The sequence below is a fragment of the Fusarium subglutinans genome (assembly GCF_013396075.1).
Source record: "Fusarium subglutinans strain NRRL 66333 chromosome Unknown NRRL66333_c0000097, whole genome shotgun sequence".
Taxonomy (NCBI): domain Eukaryota; kingdom Fungi; phylum Ascomycota; class Sordariomycetes; order Hypocreales; family Nectriaceae; genus Fusarium; species Fusarium subglutinans.
This window is the reverse complement of record NW_023502160.1, coordinates 130,452-154,201: the sequence shown is the minus strand read 5'-3', so window position 1 is coordinate 154,201 and position 23,750 is coordinate 130,452. Positions and strand designations below refer to the sequence as shown.

Genomic DNA, 23,750 nt, shown 5'->3' with positions numbered 1-23,750 from the left:
CCGACCATCCAATGAAATCGGTACAGGATCGAACCCTTACAGTCTCGTAAGCCGATCACCCTGGTCTCCTCATGTGGAGTGGGGTGATGACTTATCCAAGCTAAAGCTATTTCTAGTTAGCCATGCGACAGAGTCAATCAGCGTTACAGAACTCTCATCTTTGTGGGTCAATGCACAGCCCTGTAAAGAGGTATCTGCCAAGGCCAAAAGTGTCCATGTCAGATGCAATCATGTAAGGTTGATTTCAGCCCCAGTGGCCGCCTAAGCGGCCGCCGCGTATCTTGTCGTTGTTAGGGTGCAGTTACGGATCACCTCGGTCAGGTATCAATATTATTGGTTGATGCAACTGTTGGATGAGTACTCCGGCTAGAGGTCTATATTATTGGACACTGGTATGCCTGTAGCAGGTCTCATGATCCGCCAAACTGAATTTATAATGATTCCAAATTCATGCTCTTGAGAATATGGCAAATTCCGTTATACTGGGCATTGACTAATGAAGATGTCTGCAGATCTGATGTACTATCCAAAAGGAAACCAAGCCAAAGCGGAGATTGCTAATCATGGTTCACAGAGAAAGTCATAGCATTCCTTAGGCGGTATACAATGTAAGGACAATATCTACTAAACAGCACTTCACGCCGGTTTCAAATGAGGCTTAGAAAAGGTTCGGTTATAATAGTCTCAATGCTTAGATACCAGAGTCAAATCCTTTGGGTCTAAGTATTTAAAGCCCCAGGCAGCATTCAAACCCAAGTCCTAGCATTTCGGTAGTTTAAATACCATCCAGTATCCAGGAAGCCCATTGTTGTTCCCGACTAACGCAGAATGCGTCCAGGAGGCTGGGTTGAGGCAAGGTAGCCACGATAATCTTTCTGACTAGCGTCAAGTATCCTCGGAGTAGATTGGCCGCTCCGCAACGCTTACCGTCCTTCATGCCCAGCTGTGCTTTGACAGAGCTGGGATGTCGATCCTTGTACGTCTATCCTCGAATACTGCAAATCTTCGACTGTTTCACTTTGTCACGCAGCCACGTTTGAAGAGATTTGCAGTGATTGCCCTTTCATGTGAATGCGCCCAAGATCAGCTTTAATATAGGTACATAAGCTTAACTGAGTTCACAGGGATTTGTTCCTTTGGCCTTCCCTGTTTCATAACTTTAGATGTAGGCTAGGCATGAGCTTATTCCTTTGAAATAGCTACACGACAGTCAAGTCAGGGTCTCAGTGAGGATCCCATGCGAATGCGAAAGTGGCAGTGTTTTGTTGATCAGTTTGGGTAGTATAAGAATGGATGTGAGATCCTGATGAAGTCTTTCTCAGCGACAAGATCCTTTCCATCTAACTTCTAGCTCCAACTGATTCCCTTTCCTCTTTCTCTCTTCCAACCTTGACGCTAGCTTCTTTCATGATGAACGACACAGGTAACTTTGTCATATTTGGGCCCAAGGCCAACTGTACCTTGGAAGTGCGTGTCCTCTACATCAGATCCAGTGCATAGCTGGTACTTACCTCTGAGCCAAGCCACACAAGCTTTGTTATTGGCTACCGTCCCTTGCTAATACTCCTATCAGCTTTGCCCTATCGAGATGAGCGTTTATGGTTACCGACCTTCTCTCCCTGCCAACATTGCTTTTACCGCTTTATTTACATTGGCGACTTTCGCGCATGCCTACCTGGGCTTCAAATGGAAAACACCCTGGTTCATGTGGTGCATGATCCTGAGCTGCACACATGAAGTCGCGGGCAAAGTCGCGCGTCGTCATCCGGTGCTAGCCAGGTCGGAGTTGATGTCGCCATGGCAGGACTGATTCTGCAAGTCATTATGCTGGTCACATTTAGTCTCTTGTTCGGCGACTACATGTTTCGTTACCTAAGGTCGAAGAAGTCCCGAAATCTCGGGTCAAGAGACAAGCTGTTCTTTGCCTTCCTCGCCATTGCAGTCCTTGCTACTTTGGCTCGTTGCGTCTTCAGAGCCGATGAGCTCAAGGAGGGTTACCAAGGGGAGCTGATCAAGCATGAGGACTTATTCGTTACTTTAGAAGGAGTGTAAGTCTAGTCTCTATACAGTCTTCCGTTACTCCAATACTCACCATCCTTTCCAGGTTGATTGTTGTGGCAGTCTTTTGCCTCTTTGTTGCCCATCCCGGCTTTGTCTTCAACAGACCTGCGAAGGTTTACTACTCAGTTGCTACTGGCACTGAAGCCACAGAGGAGATGGCTTATCGATCTAAGCTTGCGGATCCGGTCAGTGAGTCAGAGCACTAGTGCTACCAACGCAAGCATGGGCCTGGTTGCCGAGGCTATTTTTGGTGGTATATGTCGGTTCAAGAGGAGCATACAACGGCGATGGATTATTCGACCGAAGTATCTAGCGATATAATAATGATACCGTGTCTATACGTGCGCTTTTTTTTATGAGAGCTAAGGTATTCTGGCCTTAAGAGAAGTCTATTTGCTAAAATAAATATACGAAGAATAGGTACTGGCACTTCCCGGTCCTCAGTCTCAGTACCAGCGTTCCAATCGTCCTTCTCTTCTTCGGGTAGACATAATCAATTCTATGAATGAATCTTCACAGCAACAATCTTGGCACCCTCTGTCTTGGTTCCATCGACAGGCTTTGCAAGTGCACCCGATGTGGAAACATACAAGGTCTTCTCCCCCTTCTTCCCGTAACTAAATGAAGCCGCAGTCGAACCCGCAACTGTCATCTCGTGAATACCACCAACGACAGTTTTCCATTTCCCGGTCTTCACATCAACAAAGACGATAGAATTATCAAAATTGGTAGCGGCATAGATATTGCCATTCTTGTCAAACTCGAAGTCATCGAAGAACCCAACGCCGCTGGAAAGATCTGCGACGAGTTGAGGCTTGGCTCCCTTTTTCGGGTAACCAGCTGGAGTGATGGCAATGCGGTATATCTTGACAGCGTTGGAATTGGTGAAGTACAAGTAGTTGTCGCGGATCTTGATGCCATTGATTCCGAAAGCACCAGCTGCGATAGGAGCCATTTCGGGGAACACAAATGCCGAATCGTCGAAGACACCTGTAGATAGGTCCAGACGGCCGACGAATCCAGCGACAGAGTCAGACACTAGGACAGCATCTGACCTGCCGGGGATGGCGGCGACGCCGTTGAGAAAAGCGCTCTTCTTGGTCATGTCACTGATCTTTCTAACCTTGACCTTGGGTTGGTGTCGTCGATTGGGAAACTCGATAGCCCAAGCCTCAAAGGTTCCTGGCGTCAAGTGGCTGAGAGCAGTAGCCTCGCTGCCAACAGCAATGAAGGTCTCGGGCTTTCCAGGGCTCTTGGGTACCTCGGCGATACCAAGAAGTCCGGTGATGGAGGGGAACGTGACTAGCTCTTCAAGGCCAGACTTGCAGTCTGCTGGGTTGACGACGGTATAGACAGTGGCTGAGGGCCAGAGTTCCGTTGCCAGGAGATCTCCGTTGGAGCGTACGGCAACATTCTCTAACCATGTGCCGAGAGGGAGTTGACTGATTGTCTTTGCGGTGAAGGACGTGCCCAGAGCGACGGCTGGGAAGGCGATCAGACCTAGGACAGAGTGGAACAACATGTTGAAACTTGTTGAGTAGGGAAAGCTACCAAGATGATTCAGCTGCTGTTCTTGTCTAGTGGTAATAAAAATAAAATAATCTCATGAAAAGGCTGCAAGCTATATAGACATAACAACCCCCCTGGTCTTCCAGCCGCAATAGTCGTTAACTTTACTCAATGTCGTGTAAATACCAAACGAGGCATGCATTGTAGCCGAGATTTGGTCCTGAATCAATTCAGTCATTTTAATTGGATCTAGATAATATTGCTCATGGTTGGATGGCTGAATGTTTGTTGACTAAGTCTGACAAGCGATGCTGAATAATGGCAACTTGACTTTGTCAACCGGCTTTGCGACATGCTGTTGGTTGAGAGATGTCGTTACGGAGTAAATACTGCGGTTTGAGTCAATTAGCCCTCGCTCTTGGTGCAATTGGGAAGCTGCAAAGGGCTTAATAACATCTTTAATAAGCACTCAGCTTTTATGTAAAAGGTTTCTAATTGTGCACAATCTGCATAACTCACTCACGTGCCAATCAAGACTCATAATTTAATTCAGTACATCCTCAAGGAGTCTTCTGCACTTACAACCATCGTTCAATTCCCGGCAGAAGGAAATATATAGTTATCCGTTTTAAACTCCTCTTTAAATCTAAAATATACAACGCTGTTCTGTGAAATATTTCTCATGCCTGTACTATAGCGTTTTCCCTTTCCCTTCTTTTGGTATTTTTGGCATTAAACCAGCGGTAAGGGGTAGAAGAAGTCAAGTTTTCAATGTTAAAACAAATTTACATCTTGCGTTCTCGTACTTTTCGCAAGCGCAACGTCTGCTCACTTAGGGGAAAGATATCTGTCTAAAGATTATTGTCCAGAACAGACATTTCTAAGAGGCTGGATGCAATCAGACTCATTTAATAATTTGTTAAAGCAGATTTGTAGGGTAACTCTCATCCCACTCGGGCCTGCTCGGTGGTGTTTGCCGAAATTTCCCGGACAATTTCGCGTCACGTCTGACGCGACAATTCGAGCGTCACACGTGACCCTCAAATACCGAGTTCAGCCGACAAATGACCCGACGACTCCGGGTCAGCGCGCTGAGGATGATCGGAGTCTAGTCCCATTCGGGAAAGCTCAATCCCAGACTTCATAATTCACTCGACTCTGATTTGTTGGGCAATTGTGTTAAAGGCCTCTGTTGAAGCAAATCCGCGGAAATCTCACAACGTCCCACTACGAAGATGGAATCTTTAGAAAACATGATTCATCCTGGCATCTACCGATGGGGTTAAGGATGACAAAGTCAGGTATCATAAGCACGAACACTGAAAAGTCTGCCGTTAATTGACTATATATATTAATAAGACATGCCGGCGTTCTCAATATGTCTCTGCGTCGCTCAATCAGAGATTAATTCATTTTTCGTTTATACCAACTATTCACTATGTCGTTGACAACCTCCCAAGTTGACATTGTCAAGTCAACAGCCCCTGTACTCAAGATTCATGGAGAGACCATTACATCCTTGTTCTACAAGAACTTGATTGGTAACTATCCTGATCTCCGCAACATCTTCAACCTCAGCCATCAACACGACGGTGCCCAAGCCAAAGCTCTGGCTGGTGCTGTACTCGCTTATGCCACCTATATCGACAAGCCTGAATTTTTAGCGTCTACGATCGAACGTATTGCCCAGAGACATGTCAGCCTGAAGGTTACGGAAGATCAATATGCTCTTGTTGGCGAGCAGCTTATCAAAGCCATTGGAGAAGTACTAGGCGATGCCCTCACAGATGATATCGCCGATGCGTGGACGGCTGCCTACGGTCAACTAGCCAATATCTTTATCAACCGCGAGAAGCAATTATATCAAGAGGCTGGCGAGTGGGATGGCTGGAGGAAGTTCAAGATTGCCAAGCGCGAGAAGGAAGCAGATCTCATCACAAGTTTTTATCTGGTTCCATCTGATGGAAAGACGCCCTTACCTCCATTCCGTCCTGGTCAGTATGTCAGCCTCCGAGTCAATGTACCTGAGCTCGGTGGCATCTTCCAATGCCGTCAGTACAGCATGAGTCAGGCACCTCATAGTGACTACTACCGAGTCAGTATCAAGAAGGAGAGTTTCAATCTGGAAGGAAAAGACGAACATTTGCCCGGCACCGTCTCCGATCTCTTACACAACCACTATCAGGTTGGAGAGGAAGTTGAGATAACTTATCCTCGTGGCGAGTTCTGGCTTGACATCGACGATGATACGAAGACAAATGCACCTCTTATTCTAATATCGGCCGGCGTTGGTGTTACACCTTTGATGTCCATGCTCGAGTCAGTTCTCAGCTCGCCTCAATCGAAGATGGCAAACAGACCCATCCTCTGGCTCCACGCAGCTGGAACATCGCAGCACATGGCTTTCCGAAAACAGGTTCGTAATGTATCGGCGGACCATCAGAACGTTGAGATTCTTATCTGGCTCAAGAACGTGGCCCAAAACGATAAGAAGGGCGAAGACTATGATTTCGAGGGGCGATTAGACCTAGATATAGTGTATGGAGCGAAGAAAGAAGCGTTGGAAAACAAGGCATCTCAATTTTTTATTTGTGGACCTGCTTCTTGGATGGAAGCAACAAGAGATAAGCTGCAAAGTCTGGGGATCAAGCACGAGCAAATTAACATGGAACTGTTTGGAACTGGTAGTATCAATCAGGGCTGAGAGGACATATGGCTGAGCCATCAGATCGAGCAAACAAAAGAAGAATGTAGAATTAGACAATTGACTACTTAGACTTTTCCTCTCTAAGATATCCTCTCTAATAGTCCCGAAGGTGACGGACAGTTGAAGAGTCTGGGGCCACATACACATCAGACTTGGAAAACGACCTTTTGGACCTTGGACTCGTTGAACAGTTCGTAACCTCGGACTGCCTCCGATAAAGGAAGGATATTGTCGAATAGAAAGCTGCACTCAGTCAGCTCAAGCCAGGCTCTTGAAGCATATCTGTGGCTTAAGTAATGCATACCTGAGAGAATCTTGTTCTTGCTTGAGAACTTCCATTGCCTCGGAAAAGATGCTTCTTACTGGGCACCGTCCCATTTGCAGTCGAACATTTTTACTAAACTCAGTTAGCTCTATCAAATATAGCAAGAGGTTGTAACTCACTTGTACGCGTCACTGCCTGACCAAGGGATCTGTTGCATGTTAGTACAATCCATAGTAGTATCATGTCACATACCTCGGCGTTATGAACACCAATGCTGCTGATAGCACCGAACGACCGAACCAAGTCAAATGCAGTTCGGAGTGCTGGTGAGAGGCCAACCACTTCCACCACTATATCAGCACCCCTTCCATCAGTAACAGACTTTACACGCTCAATCATTCCATCCCTGCTCTCCATGAAGTTCAGGGGCTCAGCACCAAGCTTCGCAGCCTGATCAAGCCTGCTCTGAACACTATCCACCGCAAATAGATGCTTTGGCTTGAGCACTGCCGCAGCAACAAGGGCACATAGTCCAACGGGGCCACAGCCAATGACCACGATAGTTGAATCTTGCAGATCTAGCTTTGGCATCATCTCAACTCCGCTCTGGACACCAAAATAACCGGTAGGGAAGATATCAGCCATGAGGATAAGGGCCTGATCGTGTATTCCTTCGGGGGCCTTGATCACAGTCCCGTCTGCGAATGGTACACGGACATATTCTGCTTGAGCTCCGTCAAGATTGGGAGAACCGAGGGCTTGGCTCTTGACGCATCGTGCTGAGCCACCATTCTGACAGTAGTAACACTCGCCACTGTGTGATGTTAGCATTTGAATTAGAGAGATTCTCTAGGAAATCTCACCATGAAGCAGTGAAAGGCGAGACGACTTTGTCTCCAATCTTCACGGTCTTGACCTCAGAGCCCAAAGCAACAACAGTACCTGTGAATTCGTGGCCCATGATAAAATCCGGTTCTGTTGGTTCAACGCCTCGGTATAAATGTAGCTCTCTGGTATCTTGTCAGCCCTCCGTTTATGGGATGTTATTGGCAGGGGTACACACGATCCGCACAACGCAGTCATGTTGACCTTTACAATAATGTCTTGAGAATTCTGGACTTGCAACAGTTAGTAAAAATTGGTAATACAGGCCGTTGAAGCTTTATACTTTGAGGAATTGGTCTGTCCTGGATAGAGATCTTATATGGGCCATCGAAAACAACAGCCTTCATCGCTTCTGAGGTTGCCATCTTGGTAGGATTCAAGGTGACTCTAGGCAATAACAGTGTATAAAAAGTAGTTGTTTATTTATCACGTAATAAAGAAAGCGATAGAAAAAAATGATTTAAGTATCAAGTTGTTTTTAGATCTTTTAAGTGTGCACCTTCTCCTTATGCTGATAATTATTTCTGCTAATGCCGGGACTTGCAGATCTCCGAGGAAGTTGCTTAACAATTTTGATCCAATCAGCAACGCTCGCTAGCTGTCATGTGAGCGGAACTGTCTCTCGCTAAATATGGTCACGGAAAAGATCACAAGTATGATTGGCGAGAGTTCAGTGTATCCCCACTATTCACGTGCTATCTGTGGTCTCCAAACTCCGCGGAACTTTCTTTCTCCGCCCTCTTCCATGACCCAATCAACACATCATCAACCCAATGACATCAGGAACTCAGACTCGCCAAAGCCGTCGAGCTTGTGAGCCATGTCGGTAAGTTAAAGAGTTATTGTAAAGAGGAATTGGTCAGCTGATACATAACTGCAGTCGCAAGAAGTCAAAGTGCACTGGAGAGCGACCGATTTGCTCATTTTGTGAGCGACTTCAACTTCCGTGCAAGTATGCAGCAAGGGGAAGTCCGTTACTGGATGGCAGCAACAAAGCCCAGAAATCTCAGAAGTTAGACGCTTCCACTGCTCAATTTTAGATTCCCTGCCTGACCGAACTTGTAGTAAATCCACTAAAGACAGGGTCCAAGTTCTTGAATCGCAAATAGCGTCCTTGTCTGAATTACTTAGGCAAGTCGAGAACTCCATAGCGACATAACTATAAACACTAATAAGTCGCATGCTAGTTCGCAGACGAGTAGTGAAGCTCAGGCTTCAAGACCTCCACAGCCTCTTCCTTCAATAACCAACCCGGGTGGAAATCTTTTCCCAACTAGCCAGGCTGTTCCGAATGAGCAACAAATTGTCTCTTTCTCGGAAAACCAGTACGATTCATCTTGATGCTAATGTAACATGCGTTGGGCTAATCCTTATCTCAGATCTGAACTGCAAAAAGATGTATTGGCACACTTTCTACAAGTCTACAGTCAGACAGTGCATCTTCAACCTCTACCATTATTTGACCTTGAGACCCTGGGAAGGAGACTCAATAATGGTCCTCGGTATTTTATTTATAGCTTCCTAGCTCTTATGCTCGAGTTCACTACTCATGAATATTTCCGGAATCAACACGCAGAGGCATCTAGCTATTACAGCCGTTCGGCAGCTACTACCATACAGCAACTTGCTGGTGAAGGAAAACAGCAGGTTGAGATCGTTCAAGCTCTATGCATGATGGCACTGAGAGATATTGCAGGTAAGCACAGTTGACCTTCTTCGGATGGATCTTACTAATAGTTTTACAGTGAGTGATCTACCCAGGGCATGGATGTCCATTGGCACAGCGTCACGGCTAGAGAGTATTCGTAATCTGTGGAAAAGCAAGTCAATCCCCGATCAGGAATCAGCAGAGGAGAACAGATGTCACTGGAGCATTCATATGATCGAGGCCGTCTTTTTCTCTCACATGCCACGGGCCCCAACAAATGATCAGAGCCGGAAATATCCACCCAGTGTTGAGCCTCCGCCACCAATCCCACTAGATGCGAACGACTACAATGCACCGGACTTCGATAATGCCGTTGGCTCGTCTGAGGACCTAGGAATCAACACGCACGCGGGGAGAATGGTAGCAGTCTGGAGTCAAGTCGCTTGCCATCTTCATGAAATCAGACGTGGAGAGGTTCAGATACCCTGGCTGCCGGAGTCCACGTACTCCAAGCTCAATCTTGCTCTTTTTGAGTACGAGGCTCAGTTCAACCAGAGACACCTGATGAGGAGCCTCTTCCCCTTCAAAAGAACTCCAGACGAGATACAGGCACACCGCGAGTATTGGAATCCATGGTTGACTACGCATTTAGTATTACATGCGTCTCTCGCCTTGTTGAACCATCCTTTCATCCATTTGGTGGCTTTACGCCGCAATAAAGGTATGAGCCAGTCCAGGTTGTTCTTGCAACAGGTCGTGGATCAAGCTCTATTTCACTCTGGATGGGTATTCTGGCTTATTGGGATTTTTGAAGATTTGAATATCGAGATATCGAATCCTCTCATTGGGCTGGCCGTTGCAGCAACATCGACCATTCCGTGGCTATACCAATTCGTGAAGAATGCCAAGGTCGCTCACAAAGCCAGCCAGAATTTAGCCAAGGGACAGAGATTGCTGCAACGCCTGTCCAAAACCTGGCCATGCATGTCACATAAAGTATGTTTTCCACTGTGGACCCGGTGCTTACTGACCATAATCCCAGCTCCAAAGTCTCCAAAGACTCCAGTCCCTTGTCATTGGAAAGTCACCTGAAGCTGGTGCAGCTGATACCACGATTAATTTTCCACCATCTATGATTTGGGAACTTCTCGATCCGATCATTCACAATGCCAGACTATCCACTGATTATTCTGACCTACCTACAGAAGGTCTCCCTTACGTCAGTATACATGTCACAACAGACTTCTTGCATCCTCTCGCGGATGACGAAGGTGATCAGGCGTTGAGTAACTTCAATTGGGAAGACAGTCTCATGTATGGGAACGACCTGTTGCAGGACAAATACCCCGCGTCACTTGTTCCCTTTGATTTCAATGTAAACTAGTCTCACTTTGCAAGGTGGCTATTGTTTTTATTTTGTTGGTGATAATAGTCTATGAGAAAATTGGTAGTACCGGGCACCATTGAACAATGACATCGGGAAACGGCATTTCACAGCTCCGATTGACTCAACGTAGGTTACCAGAACGGAATGTGCCGTGACCTATAACAGCGCTTATTGTAGACCCGCCCATATCCATCAGCTGTCATTATCACGCAACGATAGAGTTAGCGCGAGGTAAAAAGAAAAATTCGACAAGCCTCGTGATTTGCGAAATGGCATGCAAAGTCTAAGGACGGTGACAATTATTACCGGTAACCCGATTATGACAATTCGATACCTTATCTCGCAGCGCCATCTAATGTGACGTAGTCACGATCTTCTGGAAAGCGTCAAGTCGGCCCACTGTCAGAAGCTAATTACATGTGACGCTCGGGTTAGACTACCAAAACCTCGGGCACTAACAAATCACCAACGGACTTCTCAACAATCAGATCATATCGGGAGGAAGGATTTGCTTGCGTCACGCAAGATGGAAATGAAGATAAATAAAAGGAGTTGGCCATGGTTGGGGAAGTTGTTTTTGGTATAATCATAACATATATAACTATTACACTATATTTCACATACCAAACACCAATTCGCTATTCACTATGTACTACAGCAAAGGCAACTATGAAGCCTTTGCGCGACCGCTCAAGCCTGAAGGCATTGAGTCCAAAACGGCCTGGATTGTTGGCTCTGGCCTTGCTGGTCTTTCAACTGCCGCATTCCTTGTCCGCGATGCTCAAATGCCAGGCAAGAACATCACCGTCCTTGAAGAACTCAAGATCCCAGGCGGTGCCCTAGATGGCATCAAAGAACCTGAGAAAGGCTTCGTCATCCGTGGTGGCCGCGAGATGGAATCTCACTTCGAGTGCCTTTGGGATCTCTTCCGTTCTGTTCCCTCGATTGAAGAAAAGGGAGCTAGTGTCCTTGATGAGTTTTATTGGCTCAACAAGAGAGATCCCAACTTCTCACTCCAGCGCGCTACCATCAATCAGGGCCAAGATGCAGAGACTGGGAAGCTGTTCACTCTGACCGAAAAGGCCCAGTCAGAGATGACGAGGCTTTTCCTTGCTACTAGAGCTGAAGTTGAAAACAAGCGCATTGACGAAGTTTTCAGCGAGGACTTCTTCAAGAGTAACTTTTGGCTCTACTGGCAGACCATGTTTGCTTTCCAGACCTGGCACTCTGCTTTAGAGATGAAGCTCTACCTCCATCGCTTTGTCAACCATATCAAAGGCATGCCTGACTTTTCGACCCTCAAATTCACCAAGTACAATCAGTATGAGTCCCTTGTGCTGCCACTGCATAAATGGCTTGAGGATCAGGGTGTTGTATTTCAGTACAGCACCGAAGTTCAAGATGTAGACTTCAACATTGAGGAGAACAAAAAGACAGCAACTTTCATTCATTGGATCAGAGACGGAGAGAAAGGCGGCCAGTCGCTGGGAGTCAACGACCTCCTCTTTATGACTATTGGTTCGTTGACGGAGAACTCTGGCTTGGGTGACCAGCATACCCCAGCCAAACTCCATGATGGTCCAGCTCCCGCCTGGGACTTGTGGCGCCGCATCGCTGCCAAAGACCCCTCTTTTGGCCGCCCAGAGGTTTTCTGCGACAACATCCCTGCGACAAAGTGGATGTCGGCAACAGTCACGACTTTGGACAAACGTGTTCCTGAGTATATCCAGAAGATCTGCAAGCGAGATCCATTCAGCGGAAAGGTCGTAACTGGAGGTATCGTCACAGTCCGGGATTCTAGCTGGATCATGAGCTGGACAGTCAATCGTCAGCCTCACTTTAAGAACCAGCCCAAGGATCAGATTGTTGTCTGGGTCTACGGCCTTCTTGTCGAGAAGAACGGCGACTACGTCAAGAAGCCAATGCAAGATTGCACTGGCGAGGAGATCACCCAGGAATGGCTGTATCATATGGGCGTCCCAGAGAGCGACATCCCTGTTCTTGCGGCTGAAGGTGCCAAATGTGTCCCGGTAATGATGCCGTATGTCACATCTTTCTTCATGCCACGGAAGGCAGGGGATCGTCCCAACATCATCCCACCCGGAGCAGAGAACTTTGCCTTCCTTGGGCAATTTTCCGAGACTACACGCGACACTATTTTTACTACAGAATATTCGGTTCGTACGGCTATGGAGTCAGTATATCAGCTTACTGGAGTGGATCGTGGCGTTCCAGAGGTATTTGGCTCGACTTATGATGTAAGAGTGTTGCTTGATGCAATGTGTCAGCTAAGGGATGGGAAGGAATTGGTGACGTGGCTGCCAGAGCGTATTCGCAGGTTTCTTGTTAACAAGCTGGAAGGATCACAGATTGGCCAGCTGATGCATGAGTATCACCTTATTTAGTAAGTATTATTGCTTAGAGTATATAAATTCGTATCAGTTGAATACTCTCCTTATTACGATTGGGCTCGGGGTTAGATGATGGCATGCCTTTCAAGATTTGTCTGATGCGATAGATAAAGAACGCTAGTGGTTTGCTGGGTAGGAATACGTCGTCTTGGGAATCTTAGATATAAATTATCTTTAAATATCACAATAAATTTCAATAACTACATTAATACCTAAAACTCGTAATAGAAAAAAACCCTCAGACTTTCGCCGTCAACGATGTCGTGCTTTCTGTATCTCCAAAACTTTGTCCCCTCTTGGCAGCCTTTATCTGTTCCAGCTGAAACCCCTGCTCGTTACTTCCACCAGCAAAGCTAGACCCGTTGGCGTCGCTTTCTTCCAGAGGGCGGCAACCAGTCCTTAAACTAGCAATTATCTGTTTGCACGCAGCTCGAGAGGTGTAATAGTAGATCAAGGCGTTCCAGAACCCCTGGAGAGGAAGCACAAATGCGCTTAGATATCCCAACTGCACGGATGACTTGCCGTCAACAAGAACGTACAGACGGTTCGCGCTCGCGGGGATCCACGTGATAAGCATCGCTGCGAAGAACAGAAGGGCGGTCTTGGCATATGACATAGCTGCCTCGTCACTCGGGCTGCGTCCTTTGCGATCTGAGTACTGTGTTCTGGTGTTGCTTTGCTCGGAAGTATTCGCTATGGGCTGCGCGGGACCAGTGTAAATATTTGCTGAATGGACTGGCTCGGGTCTCATTGCGGATGCAAAAGCCTGATTGAAGCCAGGCGGAGCAGAATCTGATGTTGAGATGGTGATTTTCGTAGTCTTGGCAATGACCAGAGGGTCTGCATTCTGCGGGACTTGGGACGAAGTGTTCCGCTCGTACGAATTTGAGAAGCTATTTAAACGCTTCCTCCATTTATAGATAGTAATCCCGGTCCGGACGTATATAGAAAAGGCGATAAAAATAATCAGCCTAGTATCATGTCAGAACTGTTCATCGACTATGGCCAAGGAATGTGTTACCATATCAGTCCATAAGTAGCCAGCTGCCAAGCATCCCACTCCACGGTAAGCCAGCACCACAAGTTCGCATTCCCGTATGCACGATGACCGTCTTTGTTCCTTATAAATATAAAGGTGATGCCTATAATGAACGGAATTCCGTAACATAGACCAATGTGAAGTGGCTCTAGTTTACGTAACCTAACGCCGTCGAACCGGTGGTAGAACGTGAGGTATACATTGGTTGCCATGGCTAGGGCCCAAAAGACATCCGCAAACATGAATCTAGCAAAATGGTCAGCAGTTAAGTAGTAGAATAGATCAGAGGAACACTTGCGTCTCGATTAGAAATGCTTGAGTCTGGCACCCAGCAGAATCTGGTTGATCGAGAAAGCTCTTAGACATGAGTGTAGCGACATTACTCATCATGTTACCGAACGAGGCGTAAAAGAGCATTCTACTGATGGGCTTATGAAACAGCTTCGAAGAACAGAAGGTGGCAATGATGAAGAGGGAACCAAGAAGGCTAGGCACTGAGCATGTGCGCTCTATAGCGCTGATGGCCGATGCTGCGGATGCGGTGACCATGGTGAACAGCTAATGAATCACCACCCTCGTGAGAAGTCATGCGTGTTGACAGAAGGACGCATAGATAATTGTAGGGCTCCGTATAATACTGTCTTTAATAGAAATGCAAATAGAAAGGGGTATGCGGAAAGAGTGGTCCGAAGCTGGAGAAGGGAATCTTACTTCTTTTGCATAAGATCAGCACATTTGTTGCCTTCCGAGCGACTAATGTTCCCAATGTAGCTAAACGGGTATGAGAGTCGCAAAATGATCTGCATATGAATCTCTACAGACAAAAGTGTCTGGTGCTAGCACTCCGGAATTACAGAGCCTAGAGAGCCTTACAGAGTAGTGCACAGATGATTTTATGGCGCACCTGACAGGCTAGACAGGTCACGGCGATCCGCTACTACCCCTAACTAAATTCTTACAACAAGGTCGATCATTGTCGATCATTCCTTCTGCCCCACGGATCCTCTAAACTCATGTCAAGGCTTGCTAATAAGCCAATGAAAACAGGTAATCAACACGTAATGGCTTCAGACTCTTGTTTTTCAGGCCGAGGATTGACTCGTAAACCCGCCTTATATGCAGTAGTACTGGCAGGAGCAATATAACTAATCTCTAGTACTGTACTGTTCTGATTTAACTCACTCAAGGCCTATAATATCATAATAGGAATCCTGTAGTATTAATATTAACTATAATAATTTATATGCCCCTCTATTACAAAGTGGATAGCTTTAGATTGGCATGTTTACCTAGCTCATTCCCTGATAAGGTGTTCTGAGGGTACTGTGTATGATGGATAATAACAACAGTAAAATATTTCTGGGGTTATTTACTGTAAATTCAATGGATTTTCGTAATGTGTCTCTAGGACCGAGCGTATGCTCTAGTATGGTTTAGGAGTAAGTCATGACAAAATGGGACCGAGCGCATTTTCCCAAGTGAGAACCTCATGCATAATAGGCTCGTGTGCGAGATCAAAGGTCTATAAGCCCTGAGTTAGCCCCATACCTGCCTTTTTCACTTTAGCGCGAATCAAATAATATCGCCAGAATCAGTCCAACCCATGAAGTAGTCCCCGCTCTTGAATCTTTAAAGAGGGTCATTCAGCGTAGGGTATATGAAAATCAACTGGTTTATCGAGATTATTGTCAAACTGCTAGCTTCAAGTGATTTTTGCAGGTAATGCCGAATCACGCTCGTTGCATGAAGTGAGTGCATTCAGAAGGGTATAAGGGGTCAATTTTAAGGTGGGCCTTAGTGTTACGGGACAAACACCAAGGCCCGGATTATCTAGCCCCCGCTAACCTAGACACTTGAGATTCACACAAATCAGCAACATTCAACTTTACAGTAAGAAGCTTAGTTAAAGGTCTTACTAGCTTTAGCAAGCCAAACAAGGGGCACTAAGCAATAAACCTCCGTGTAGAAACGGAGATGAGGACCTAGCGTAAGAGCGCCTCAGTATCTCTGGATCAGGGCGGGCTAGCGGGCTTCCGCTAGCAAGCGTGTTGTTATAGGTAGGCAATGTATTCTCTCTTTTAATGTAAACATAGAAACAATCTCAAGTCAGCGATTGAACATAGATACTATCAGGTGTGATCGCCCATTTCAACTCGCTGAGATGAATAAGTAAGTTCACAGGACTGTAGTCTGGGAATTGCGCCATGCCTGCGACAATGTTCAATCAACATGATTCAGCCATAAAACACGAGGCTTACCCTAATCCAGGGGACCGTGAGATGGAAGAATGCCAATTCCGCCGATTCCAAGTTTATTTTTAAGCTTATTAGTTGTTTCCACTTTGAGGTTTACATACGTCACATGCTGCAAGCTGCAACTTTGGAACTTTGGAACTTTGGTATGTACTAAGAGGAAAAGCAGCTGAAAAGAAAGTCAGTCTGCCACAGTCGTTACGGTCTGGACCCTGTAAAGACCACCAGCCGTCTTGGCATTTTACCTTGCCAAGACTTCATTCACTGCCAAACGGTTTGCTTTATCCCTCGCACATGATCATGGTTACGAGAAAATCATGCAAAGTGCTCAGAGGCTGTCGCAAGGGGCCTAGCTAGACTTTTAGAGTTGACGCCACCTAATCTCTGGCAGGCCGTATCGCTTAATAAATCCTCTTTTGAGCGACTTCCGCTCCAAAGGGCTGAGCACCATCTCCAGACTATCGTTTTCAGTGGAGGCGCTACGTGCGCCACTGAGTTCAGCTTCATGGGCTGGCGGTGACCAGATTTGAGAAAATAGTTTGATTGCCAACGAGGCGCTTTTACTTATCTACAGGTTGTTCACCACAGGTAGTAAGACCGAGACTGGGCTTTATTCCTGCAAGGTCTACTCAGCGATGAAACTCTCACTTATTTTGGCTCCTCTGGTGCTGCTGGGTGACGTGGTCTCAGCACAAAGCAGCCTAACAGATATTTGTACTGGCAGTGCCAATAACGGCTGCAAAACAACTATCACCATACCGAACGGCTTCAAAATCGTCACATCAAGCAAGAAAGTTCGTTCCATTCAGTTCAACTACATCAAGGTCAATGTCTGTGATCAAGTCCGCAAAGCTCTCGGCACGACGCTTGGAAACAAATTCCTGAAGGCCCGGGATCCTATTTGCAACTGCTTCACTAAACTGCGCACTCTAAACTCCGAGGGCAAGTTTGCATCCTCCTCGGCTGGCAACTTTGACTTGGCGAATAACAACTATCTCGATCAGGCCGGGACCCTAGAACAGGTATCACTGCAATGACTAGCTTTCGAATTGTCTTGTGCTGACTGGGTCTAGTGTTTGACGGACGGAGGTCTCAAGTATTCACAAAGTCGTGATGCCACCCTGAACAAACTCAAGGCAACTGGCTGGCAAGTTGTCTTTGGGGCTGATGTACGTGTCCATTCTATATCACACATGACTTGACTAACACGTGTCAGATGGCCCGTGCAACCTTTCGTGCCATGATCTTCGTCGTCTATCCTTGCCGAGTCACAGGTGTCTGCAACTCTGAACAGATCTATGCTGTCTTTAGCAATTACCTTACCGCCTCGTACAAACTTCTCCTTGGAACCATCGTTCCCATACTCAACCGATGGAGAGAAAACTTGGACCTTATCACAAAGTCTACTGGCTACGTAATGACGGCTACGGACAACGTCAAAGAGGCCTTTAATGGGGTTGAGTATACCCTTGGCGGTTATTACGATAGTATCTGTATTGGAATGGACTATTGTGGGTCCAATCGCCCCAATATCAGAAGGTTCATGACAGATGTGCAAACCGTCATCAACTTGTCCGACAAGCTCAGTACAGGGAGACAGATATTCGGCTTCAACACCAAGACGAAGAGTTTGTTGAATGACGTTAACAAGCTCACATCAAACGGGGCCTATATCCCTCCGGCCAACGAAATGATCAGCAGGATTAAGAATAACGAGATCAAAGTCACCAAGGACGTTTTTAAGTTTATGCCAGTCGTTGGTGGGATGTCAACTACCTCTAAGAAGGTGGCCACTGAGCTTGCCCCTTTGAAATCGTTTGTCACCGAATATCTTGCGGACTCCAAAGCACTTCACGAATTGATCACCCGTATGCTGGCTATTGACTGGGAGAAGGTCAATCAGGGGGAATTTGACAACACTGACCAAAGCGGCTATTATGTGCGCAATGGTCTCATCGCGATCCAGGAAAACATCAAGAAAGAGCTAGCTGAGGCGGTGAAGCTCTACTTCTGGCTCATTCGGGCTACTGACTCCCAGTTAAAGGACTTCACCCTGACGAATGGACGCTGGAAGATGGAGTATGGCACCGTGGCTTACCAGCGATGGAGCACCATTGACATTGATATGCCGTGCACCAAAATCACCACCACGACGGCGAAGAAGGATGGTCTGACCAAGACATCGAATAAGTATCGGACCTACTGGAAGTGCCACTTTGGCCCGCATCAGTCTCAGTATCAGGCGGTTCATGTTCCTTACGTGCGAATGTATGAATGATCTGAGGGAGATGTTTACTAGTACTTAGTCTAGCCTATACTAGGTATATAAATTAGGTTATATCAATAGCCTTTTATAGCTGTTTTAAAAGGTTATTGAGGTTAATTTTTTATCTTTAATGTTATATAATAGCTTACGTATTTAACCTTAAAAATAATACCTAAAGTAATAACTTACAACTTACTTATCTAAATCTCTAAAGAAAACTAAAGCTAGTAATATCCCAGTAACAGCTAGTGTAAAGTTAAACCACTGTGCAGCTCTCAATCCGTCTAAGTATATATCCGATCCGTGTTGATTATTAATATCCCCAGCAATAGCAGTCTGTATAGCCGTTGCGATTGCCAATGCCAAAGCACGGCCGACATTGTTCACTGTTTGAACAAGACCACCACCAAGAGATTGTTCGTCTTGCGCTAGAGACTTGGCAGTAAGCAGACTAAACACAGGCCAAACAATTTCAACGCTCATACAGAGACACATAGCAGGAAATCCCCATGCCCAATAAGTAGTCATTGGCGGAATTGATGGTATTGCGAATAAGAATGGAGATAAAACGCTACATGAAAGGCCAACAACAAGTACAATAAAATAAGGGAGGTGATTTAGTGCTGGAAACACGGCGAAGGATATGATTACTGTCGTGACGAAATTAGAAAAGTGATAAGTCCAGTTCAGCATAATAGTGTACTCACAGCCTGATATCCCGGCAGGAAGAAACTGAAGTGTTGTCTGCAACTCCCCCAGTCCTTGGTACTTCTGGTAGCTTTACCAGATTAGCTAGATGCACATGAGTGATATGATCCGTACAGGATACTCACAAGTATGTAACGAACACAAGAAACCCATTAAACGACGCGTAAAAACAACCCACGAGCACAAATAGTGCAGAAAACTGTTTCTTCGCGAACATGGACATACGCATCAGAGGTATACGGTCTGGATCTATCTCCAACCGGCGCTGATAGATGATGAAGCCCCCTAGAAGTAGTACGGACACAACCAACAGCGGCGGTATCCACGGCGTAGACCAACCGGAGACATTGCCTTGCGTGATGGCAACAAGAAGCAATGTCAGGCTGGATGATATGAGACCTCCCCCGATCCAGTCGACATAGGGTTTCTTACTGCTCTCATCATTCTCGGTTGTCCCTTGAGGAGCGATTCTCGTTGTATGACCAGCTGTGACAAACCAGCCAGCGGCAGTTGTAAAGGCAGATGCAACAGCTGGTATCCAGAAGACCCACTTCCAACCAAGAGTCGATCCTACAAAGCCACCTAGAAGGCTACCCACGACAGAACCCAATAATGCCATGGCAGACATTGCGATGAAAGCCATGTTTCTAGAAGGACCGGGTGCAAAGGTAGAGGCCATAATACCAATTCCAGAGGGCATGATAGCCGCAGCTGACATTCCCTGCACGGCTCTCAATACGTAGAACGGTATCTCATAACGAGACCATGGAAGACATAGTGTTGATAAAGTAAATATGACTGATCCTGACAAGAAACCTAACCGTCGACCATATACGTCTGCTAAACGACCCCAAAGGAGCATAACGCTGCCTGTGGAGATGTTATAAATTGATACAACGAGTTGTTGGCGAGATGAGGGTATTCGCATCGCATTTCCGAGCTCAGGGAGGATGATGACAATGGACTGAGAGTTGAGGACCTGTCAATTCGTTAGGGGATGTATTTTTGGCTAGAAGTGGTGCTTACGGTGAGAAGGGCCGCGACGGATATTACGGTTACGAGAAGAAAAGCTCGGATTCTGGAGAGATTTGGATATTGATGATCATCAGGACCTGAATCTTCCGGCCCTTGTGCTTGTGTCGGGCATGCATTGCTGTTGCCAACGTCTTGTGCTGGTACAGTCACTGCAAGCTCCAAGTCCACAATGGGGGATTGGTCGATCTTCATCACGAGGCTCCGAAAACGAGTGTTTGGTGCTCAATAGTCAAGTCAAGGAAATACTAGTAATGTCCTCTTCACTGGTGAATTTTCAACGAAACATGGACGAACGCTTAGTTCCCCCACTTTGATAACCCGATAGCGAAGGATCGCATCATCAGTCTTCTCAGCACGTCAGAGCGATCCCCATGTCACGCCATATGCACACTGTTCTGCAGGGTGAGATTTTCGATTGTTGGGTGTATGAAAGCACAGGGTGAGCCTAGCCCTGTTTTATTCACTGTTGGCTTGGCAAATACCGTCCAGGATGCTAGACAGGGTTATTTGTTTTGGGTGTGAGCTTTCTCTCAGATGCATTGCCGCTATTGTAGTATTTAGAAACAATATTATACGATTTCTAAGAGGATGGTAGTAGTTGCTAGTTTTGTTACTGTGGTGTATAAATGTAATACTGCGTGGTCCTTCATTAAGTAGAAGATAAAGTTGTAGCTTGGCTAGGAGTAGATGTAGCCGTAGCTGTTTGCGACGCAGTTGCACTGCCACTGGGTTCATCATCATCATCATCACCGCCGGAACCACTACCGCCGCCGCCCTTGACAACCATGGCCTGAACAATCTGGCCAGCCTTATTGAAGACAATGTTAACAAGAGCACTAAGCTCTTTATACTCATATGTCCTCTGCGTAAGACCATTTTGCAAAGTCTTCTCATCGCCAGTGAAGGTCATATTTTGTTTGTAGTTTCCGATAATCGAGCTAACAACATCGCTGCCCGTTTTTGTGACTTCTTGCACAATGTTTCCAAGGTTGTCAATGAGGAAATTGAGTTTCGTGTCGCCCTGAGTGATAGATCCAAGTAGACCATCAACAGCGCCGATAACACCTTCGACAATGTCGCCGACCGAGTCGAGCAGATTGATGAGAGCCGGGTTCAGATCGAGGGAAGCCAGAGTGCGGTTGACAATCTCGACCAAGTGGCCCAAACGGACAACGAGCTCAAGTTCGGCCTCTACGTCTGCGATGGTGATGTTGACTTTGTCGATGCCGATTTGGATGCCTGCATTTATCTGGACAAGCTTTGCGATGTCCGCGTTGAGGTTGATATCTGCATGCAGATTGTCGACATCCAGCTCAATGCGGCCAACAGAGAGTTCTGGTACTTTGAGATGAACGTCGGGAGGACCAAGTGATGAGTTGCTTGAGCCTCCTCCTCCTCCTCCTCCAGGTGCAGATGTTGGCTGAGTTGTGCTGTCGCTGGTGGCATCCTCACTGCCAGATGGTGAGGATGTTGGGGGGATTGCAATGCTCTCTGCAGTGGTAGCTGGGTCTGTTGAATCAGGTGTTTGGGCAATGCTCAGGCTGAAAAGGTGAGCCAGAACCAAAGGCTTCAAAAATGCGAGACGCATGTTGACGGTTGCTAGGAATCTTCTTGGAAGAAGGTGATGATCTTCGATGCTCAGACAGCGAGACAGTTATGGTATGTCGAGACATTTCTTGATCATTGTCCACCGCCAGGTCTTTGAGAATTTCCCCCATGGCATAAAGTGGACCTTTGTCACACAGCCCTTGGAACCAGCGCAATCTCCCGTCGCATCATGACCTCTCGGACCTATGAGCTTATTCGGATGGTTATATCGCGGGTCTTATCCATCCTTTGAGTTACAAGCGATGCAAAAACAGGATTTTCGGAATTGGAGAGAAATTACCGATATGCTTTACGGGGTAATCGATCGAGATTGAGTTCATGCATTGACGCAGTGACAGGGGTTTGTCGGGGAAGACAGCCTTCTCAGGCTTCCAATACGTCCAAAATGTCTCCACTCGCTGTGATTTCCCCTGCATCAATGAAACCTCGGAGGCTGGAGATCAGGGCCGGAACTTTCCTACCGGAGTTGCTGCTGTTTCAAGTTCGCTTACCGTCTAATCAGGGCTGTCCAACCAGGTTGGATTGAGCAGCGTATCAACGCCTTGAGCAGGGTTGCTTGGTCAAGTTGCTTTGTGAAGGAGGGTCGCTTGAAGTTTTCTCTTTCTATTCTATGACCTGTGCCCTTTCTGAAAGGTATCTCATTTTGGCCCGCGCAGCTGCCTCTTTCATTATCACACTCCTTTCACCGACAGCAAAAACCACACAATGAAGCATTGTTCAGTATTTGGCGCCTTGGCTCTGGTCTCGTTTGCGAGCTTCGCTACTGCAAAAGCAAAAGGCGACGGCTACTATGGCTATCGTCTGAATCGTCGAGGCGACGATGAGTCCGCTATCTACGAGACCGAAAACACCAACAGTGGTATTGCGCCTCTCAACGAGGAACCCGACGTCTACCTCAACGCCAATGTCTCAGTGGGTGAGATCTCTATCGAGGTGCAGAACATTACTGCCAAAATCAACCTAGACGCTAAAGTCCTCAATCTGCTTAATTTCAATGCTGGTGTCGATCTCGGCATTGATCGTGTCAAGCTCGGCATTTACAACGTCACAGCCAAGGTCGAGCTCGAGGCCCGCCTTGGTAATATCCTGCGCATGGTTGATGATGTCCTCGAGAGTATCGACCTAAACCCCATCATCGCCACTCTCGGCGATACTGTCAAGGACATCGTCGATGACGTTGGCGATGTCGTTGGCGGAAGCAGTGGAGGTAATGAGTCTGGAGAAGATGCTGAGGCATTAGAGAAGAGAGATCTCACCGCGCGTCTCGAGAACAATATTCTCTACTCCGTCAACGACTTTTCAGGCTCTACAAACAGGAACCGCGTCTTGACACAAGATGGCTTTCTGTACGACATCTACCTTAATAATAACGGAGTCGAGAGGCGTCGCAAGGAAGTTGGGTTCTACAGCAAAGACATGAAGTTTACCGGCCACAATAAGACAATCACCGGAGATGAAGGGGTAGAGTACGAGCTACAGTACACATATGCACCGTACCATGGGCTCAGTGCGTACTGTAACATCTATACCGATCAGAGTGGAAAGGTGTTGAGAACAAAGATTGTTGCTGAGGCAGAGGGTGGAGGTGCTGCAACTATTGTGAACAAGGAGGAGGAGATTTAATATTGTTCTTAGGAGTAGTATTAACACTGCTGCTGTCTCAAGCTCAACTATAAAACAAATTCTCTCGTCATGTGACTAAAGGATTATGCATTTATGAGTGCCATCATTTGGTAGGACGAGGTGTAAAGACAAGGTGAAGGTTTGGGGTAGCCAGAGTAAATGTATCCATCTTGGCTTTCAAGAAGCCTTCTTTAGTCTGACCCTCACCAAGTCTCACATCGAATGCCCTTACAATATGTGCTATAACATGTCTCACCTCCATCAAACCAAGCTGCTTCCCGACACAGGAATATCGACCTTCTTAGAGTTAGCACAAGTTCATACGAGAGGCATACGTAACATTACC

At 46.6% G+C, this 23,750-nt stretch overlaps 11 protein-coding genes across 11 annotated transcripts; 6 read left to right on the top strand and 5 right to left on the bottom strand.

Moving 5' to 3' along the window:
• Positions 1-1,410: 1,410 nt before the first annotated feature.
• FSUBG_7528 (parasitic phase-specific PSP-1) lies at positions 1,411-2,267 on the top strand (the record flags this gene model as incomplete). Its single annotated transcript, XM_036685843.1, has 4 exons — positions 1,411-1,467; positions 1,574-1,701; positions 1,740-2,048; positions 2,105-2,267. The coding sequence occupies 4 exons, from the start codon at positions 1,411-1,413 to the stop codon at positions 2,265-2,267; spliced, it is 657 nt and encodes a 218-aa protein (XP_036537001.1).
• Positions 2,268-2,560: 293 nt separating this feature from the next.
• On the bottom strand, positions 2,561-3,583 carry FSUBG_7527 (uncharacterized protein; the record flags this gene model as incomplete). The annotated part of the gene is made up of 1 exon (XM_036685842.1): positions 2,561-3,583. One exon carries the CDS (start codon positions 3,581-3,583, stop codon positions 2,561-2,563), a length of 1,023 nt encoding a protein of 340 aa, XP_036537000.1.
• A 1,425-nt stretch (positions 3,584-5,008) lies between these two features.
• On the top strand, positions 5,009-6,274 carry FSUBG_7526 (hemoglobin; the record flags this gene model as incomplete). The annotated part of the gene is made up of 1 exon (XM_036685841.1): positions 5,009-6,274. The coding sequence occupies one exon, from the start codon at positions 5,009-5,011 to the stop codon at positions 6,272-6,274; it is 1,266 nt and encodes a 421-aa protein (XP_036536999.1).
• Positions 6,275-6,423: 149 nt separating this feature from the next.
• Positions 6,424-7,792, bottom strand: FSUBG_7525 (formaldehyde dehydrogenase; the record flags this gene model as incomplete). Its single annotated transcript, XM_036685840.1, has 7 exons — positions 6,424-6,520; positions 6,582-6,674; positions 6,722-6,750; positions 6,795-7,356; positions 7,406-7,552; positions 7,606-7,660; positions 7,711-7,792. 7 exons carry the CDS (start codon positions 7,790-7,792, stop codon positions 6,424-6,426), a joined length of 1,065 nt encoding a protein of 354 aa, XP_036536998.1.
• A 1,165-nt stretch (positions 7,793-8,957) lies between these two features.
• Positions 8,958-10,459, top strand: FSUBG_7524 (uncharacterized protein; the record flags this gene model as incomplete). The annotated part of the gene is made up of 3 exons (XM_036685839.1): positions 8,958-9,123; positions 9,173-10,071; positions 10,118-10,459. The coding sequence occupies 3 exons, from the start codon at positions 8,958-8,960 to the stop codon at positions 10,457-10,459; spliced, it is 1,407 nt and encodes a 468-aa protein (XP_036536997.1).
• A 650-nt stretch (positions 10,460-11,109) lies between these two features.
• On the top strand, positions 11,110-12,867 carry FSUBG_7523 (myosin-crossreactive antigen; the record flags this gene model as incomplete). Its single annotated transcript, XM_036685838.1, has 1 exon — positions 11,110-12,867. One exon carries the CDS (start codon positions 11,110-11,112, stop codon positions 12,865-12,867), a length of 1,758 nt encoding a protein of 585 aa, XP_036536996.1.
• A 244-nt stretch (positions 12,868-13,111) lies between these two features.
• FSUBG_7522 (G coupled receptor like) lies at positions 13,112-14,461 on the bottom strand (the record flags this gene model as incomplete). Its single annotated transcript, XM_036685837.1, has 3 exons — positions 13,112-13,844; positions 13,895-14,158; positions 14,205-14,461. The coding sequence occupies 3 exons, from the start codon at positions 14,459-14,461 to the stop codon at positions 13,112-13,114; spliced, it is 1,254 nt and encodes a 417-aa protein (XP_036536995.1).
• Positions 14,462-16,799: 2,338 nt separating this feature from the next.
• Positions 16,800-18,442, top strand: FSUBG_7521 (uncharacterized protein; the record flags this gene model as incomplete). Its single annotated transcript, XM_036685836.1, has 3 exons — positions 16,800-17,186; positions 17,238-17,333; positions 17,381-18,442. The coding sequence occupies 3 exons, from the start codon at positions 16,800-16,802 to the stop codon at positions 18,440-18,442; spliced, it is 1,545 nt and encodes a 514-aa protein (XP_036536994.1).
• A 24-nt stretch (positions 18,443-18,466) lies between these two features.
• Positions 18,467-20,365, bottom strand: FSUBG_7520 (drug resistance; the record flags this gene model as incomplete). The annotated part of the gene is made up of 5 exons (XM_036685835.1): positions 18,467-18,476; positions 18,627-18,858; positions 19,138-19,208; positions 19,264-20,117; positions 20,165-20,365. The coding sequence occupies 5 exons, from the start codon at positions 20,363-20,365 to the stop codon at positions 18,467-18,469; spliced, it is 1,368 nt and encodes a 455-aa protein (XP_036536993.1).
• Positions 20,366-20,822: 457 nt separating this feature from the next.
• Positions 20,823-21,761, bottom strand: FSUBG_7519 (uncharacterized protein; the record flags this gene model as incomplete). The annotated part of the gene is made up of 1 exon (XM_036685833.1): positions 20,823-21,761. One exon carries the CDS (start codon positions 21,759-21,761, stop codon positions 20,823-20,825), a length of 939 nt encoding a protein of 312 aa, XP_036536992.1.
• Positions 21,762-22,486: 725 nt separating this feature from the next.
• On the top strand, positions 22,487-23,404 carry FSUBG_7518 (uncharacterized protein; the record flags this gene model as incomplete). Its single annotated transcript, XM_036685832.1, has 1 exon — positions 22,487-23,404. The coding sequence occupies one exon, from the start codon at positions 22,487-22,489 to the stop codon at positions 23,402-23,404; it is 918 nt and encodes a 305-aa protein (XP_036536991.1).
• Positions 23,405-23,750: the final 346 nt, after the last annotated feature.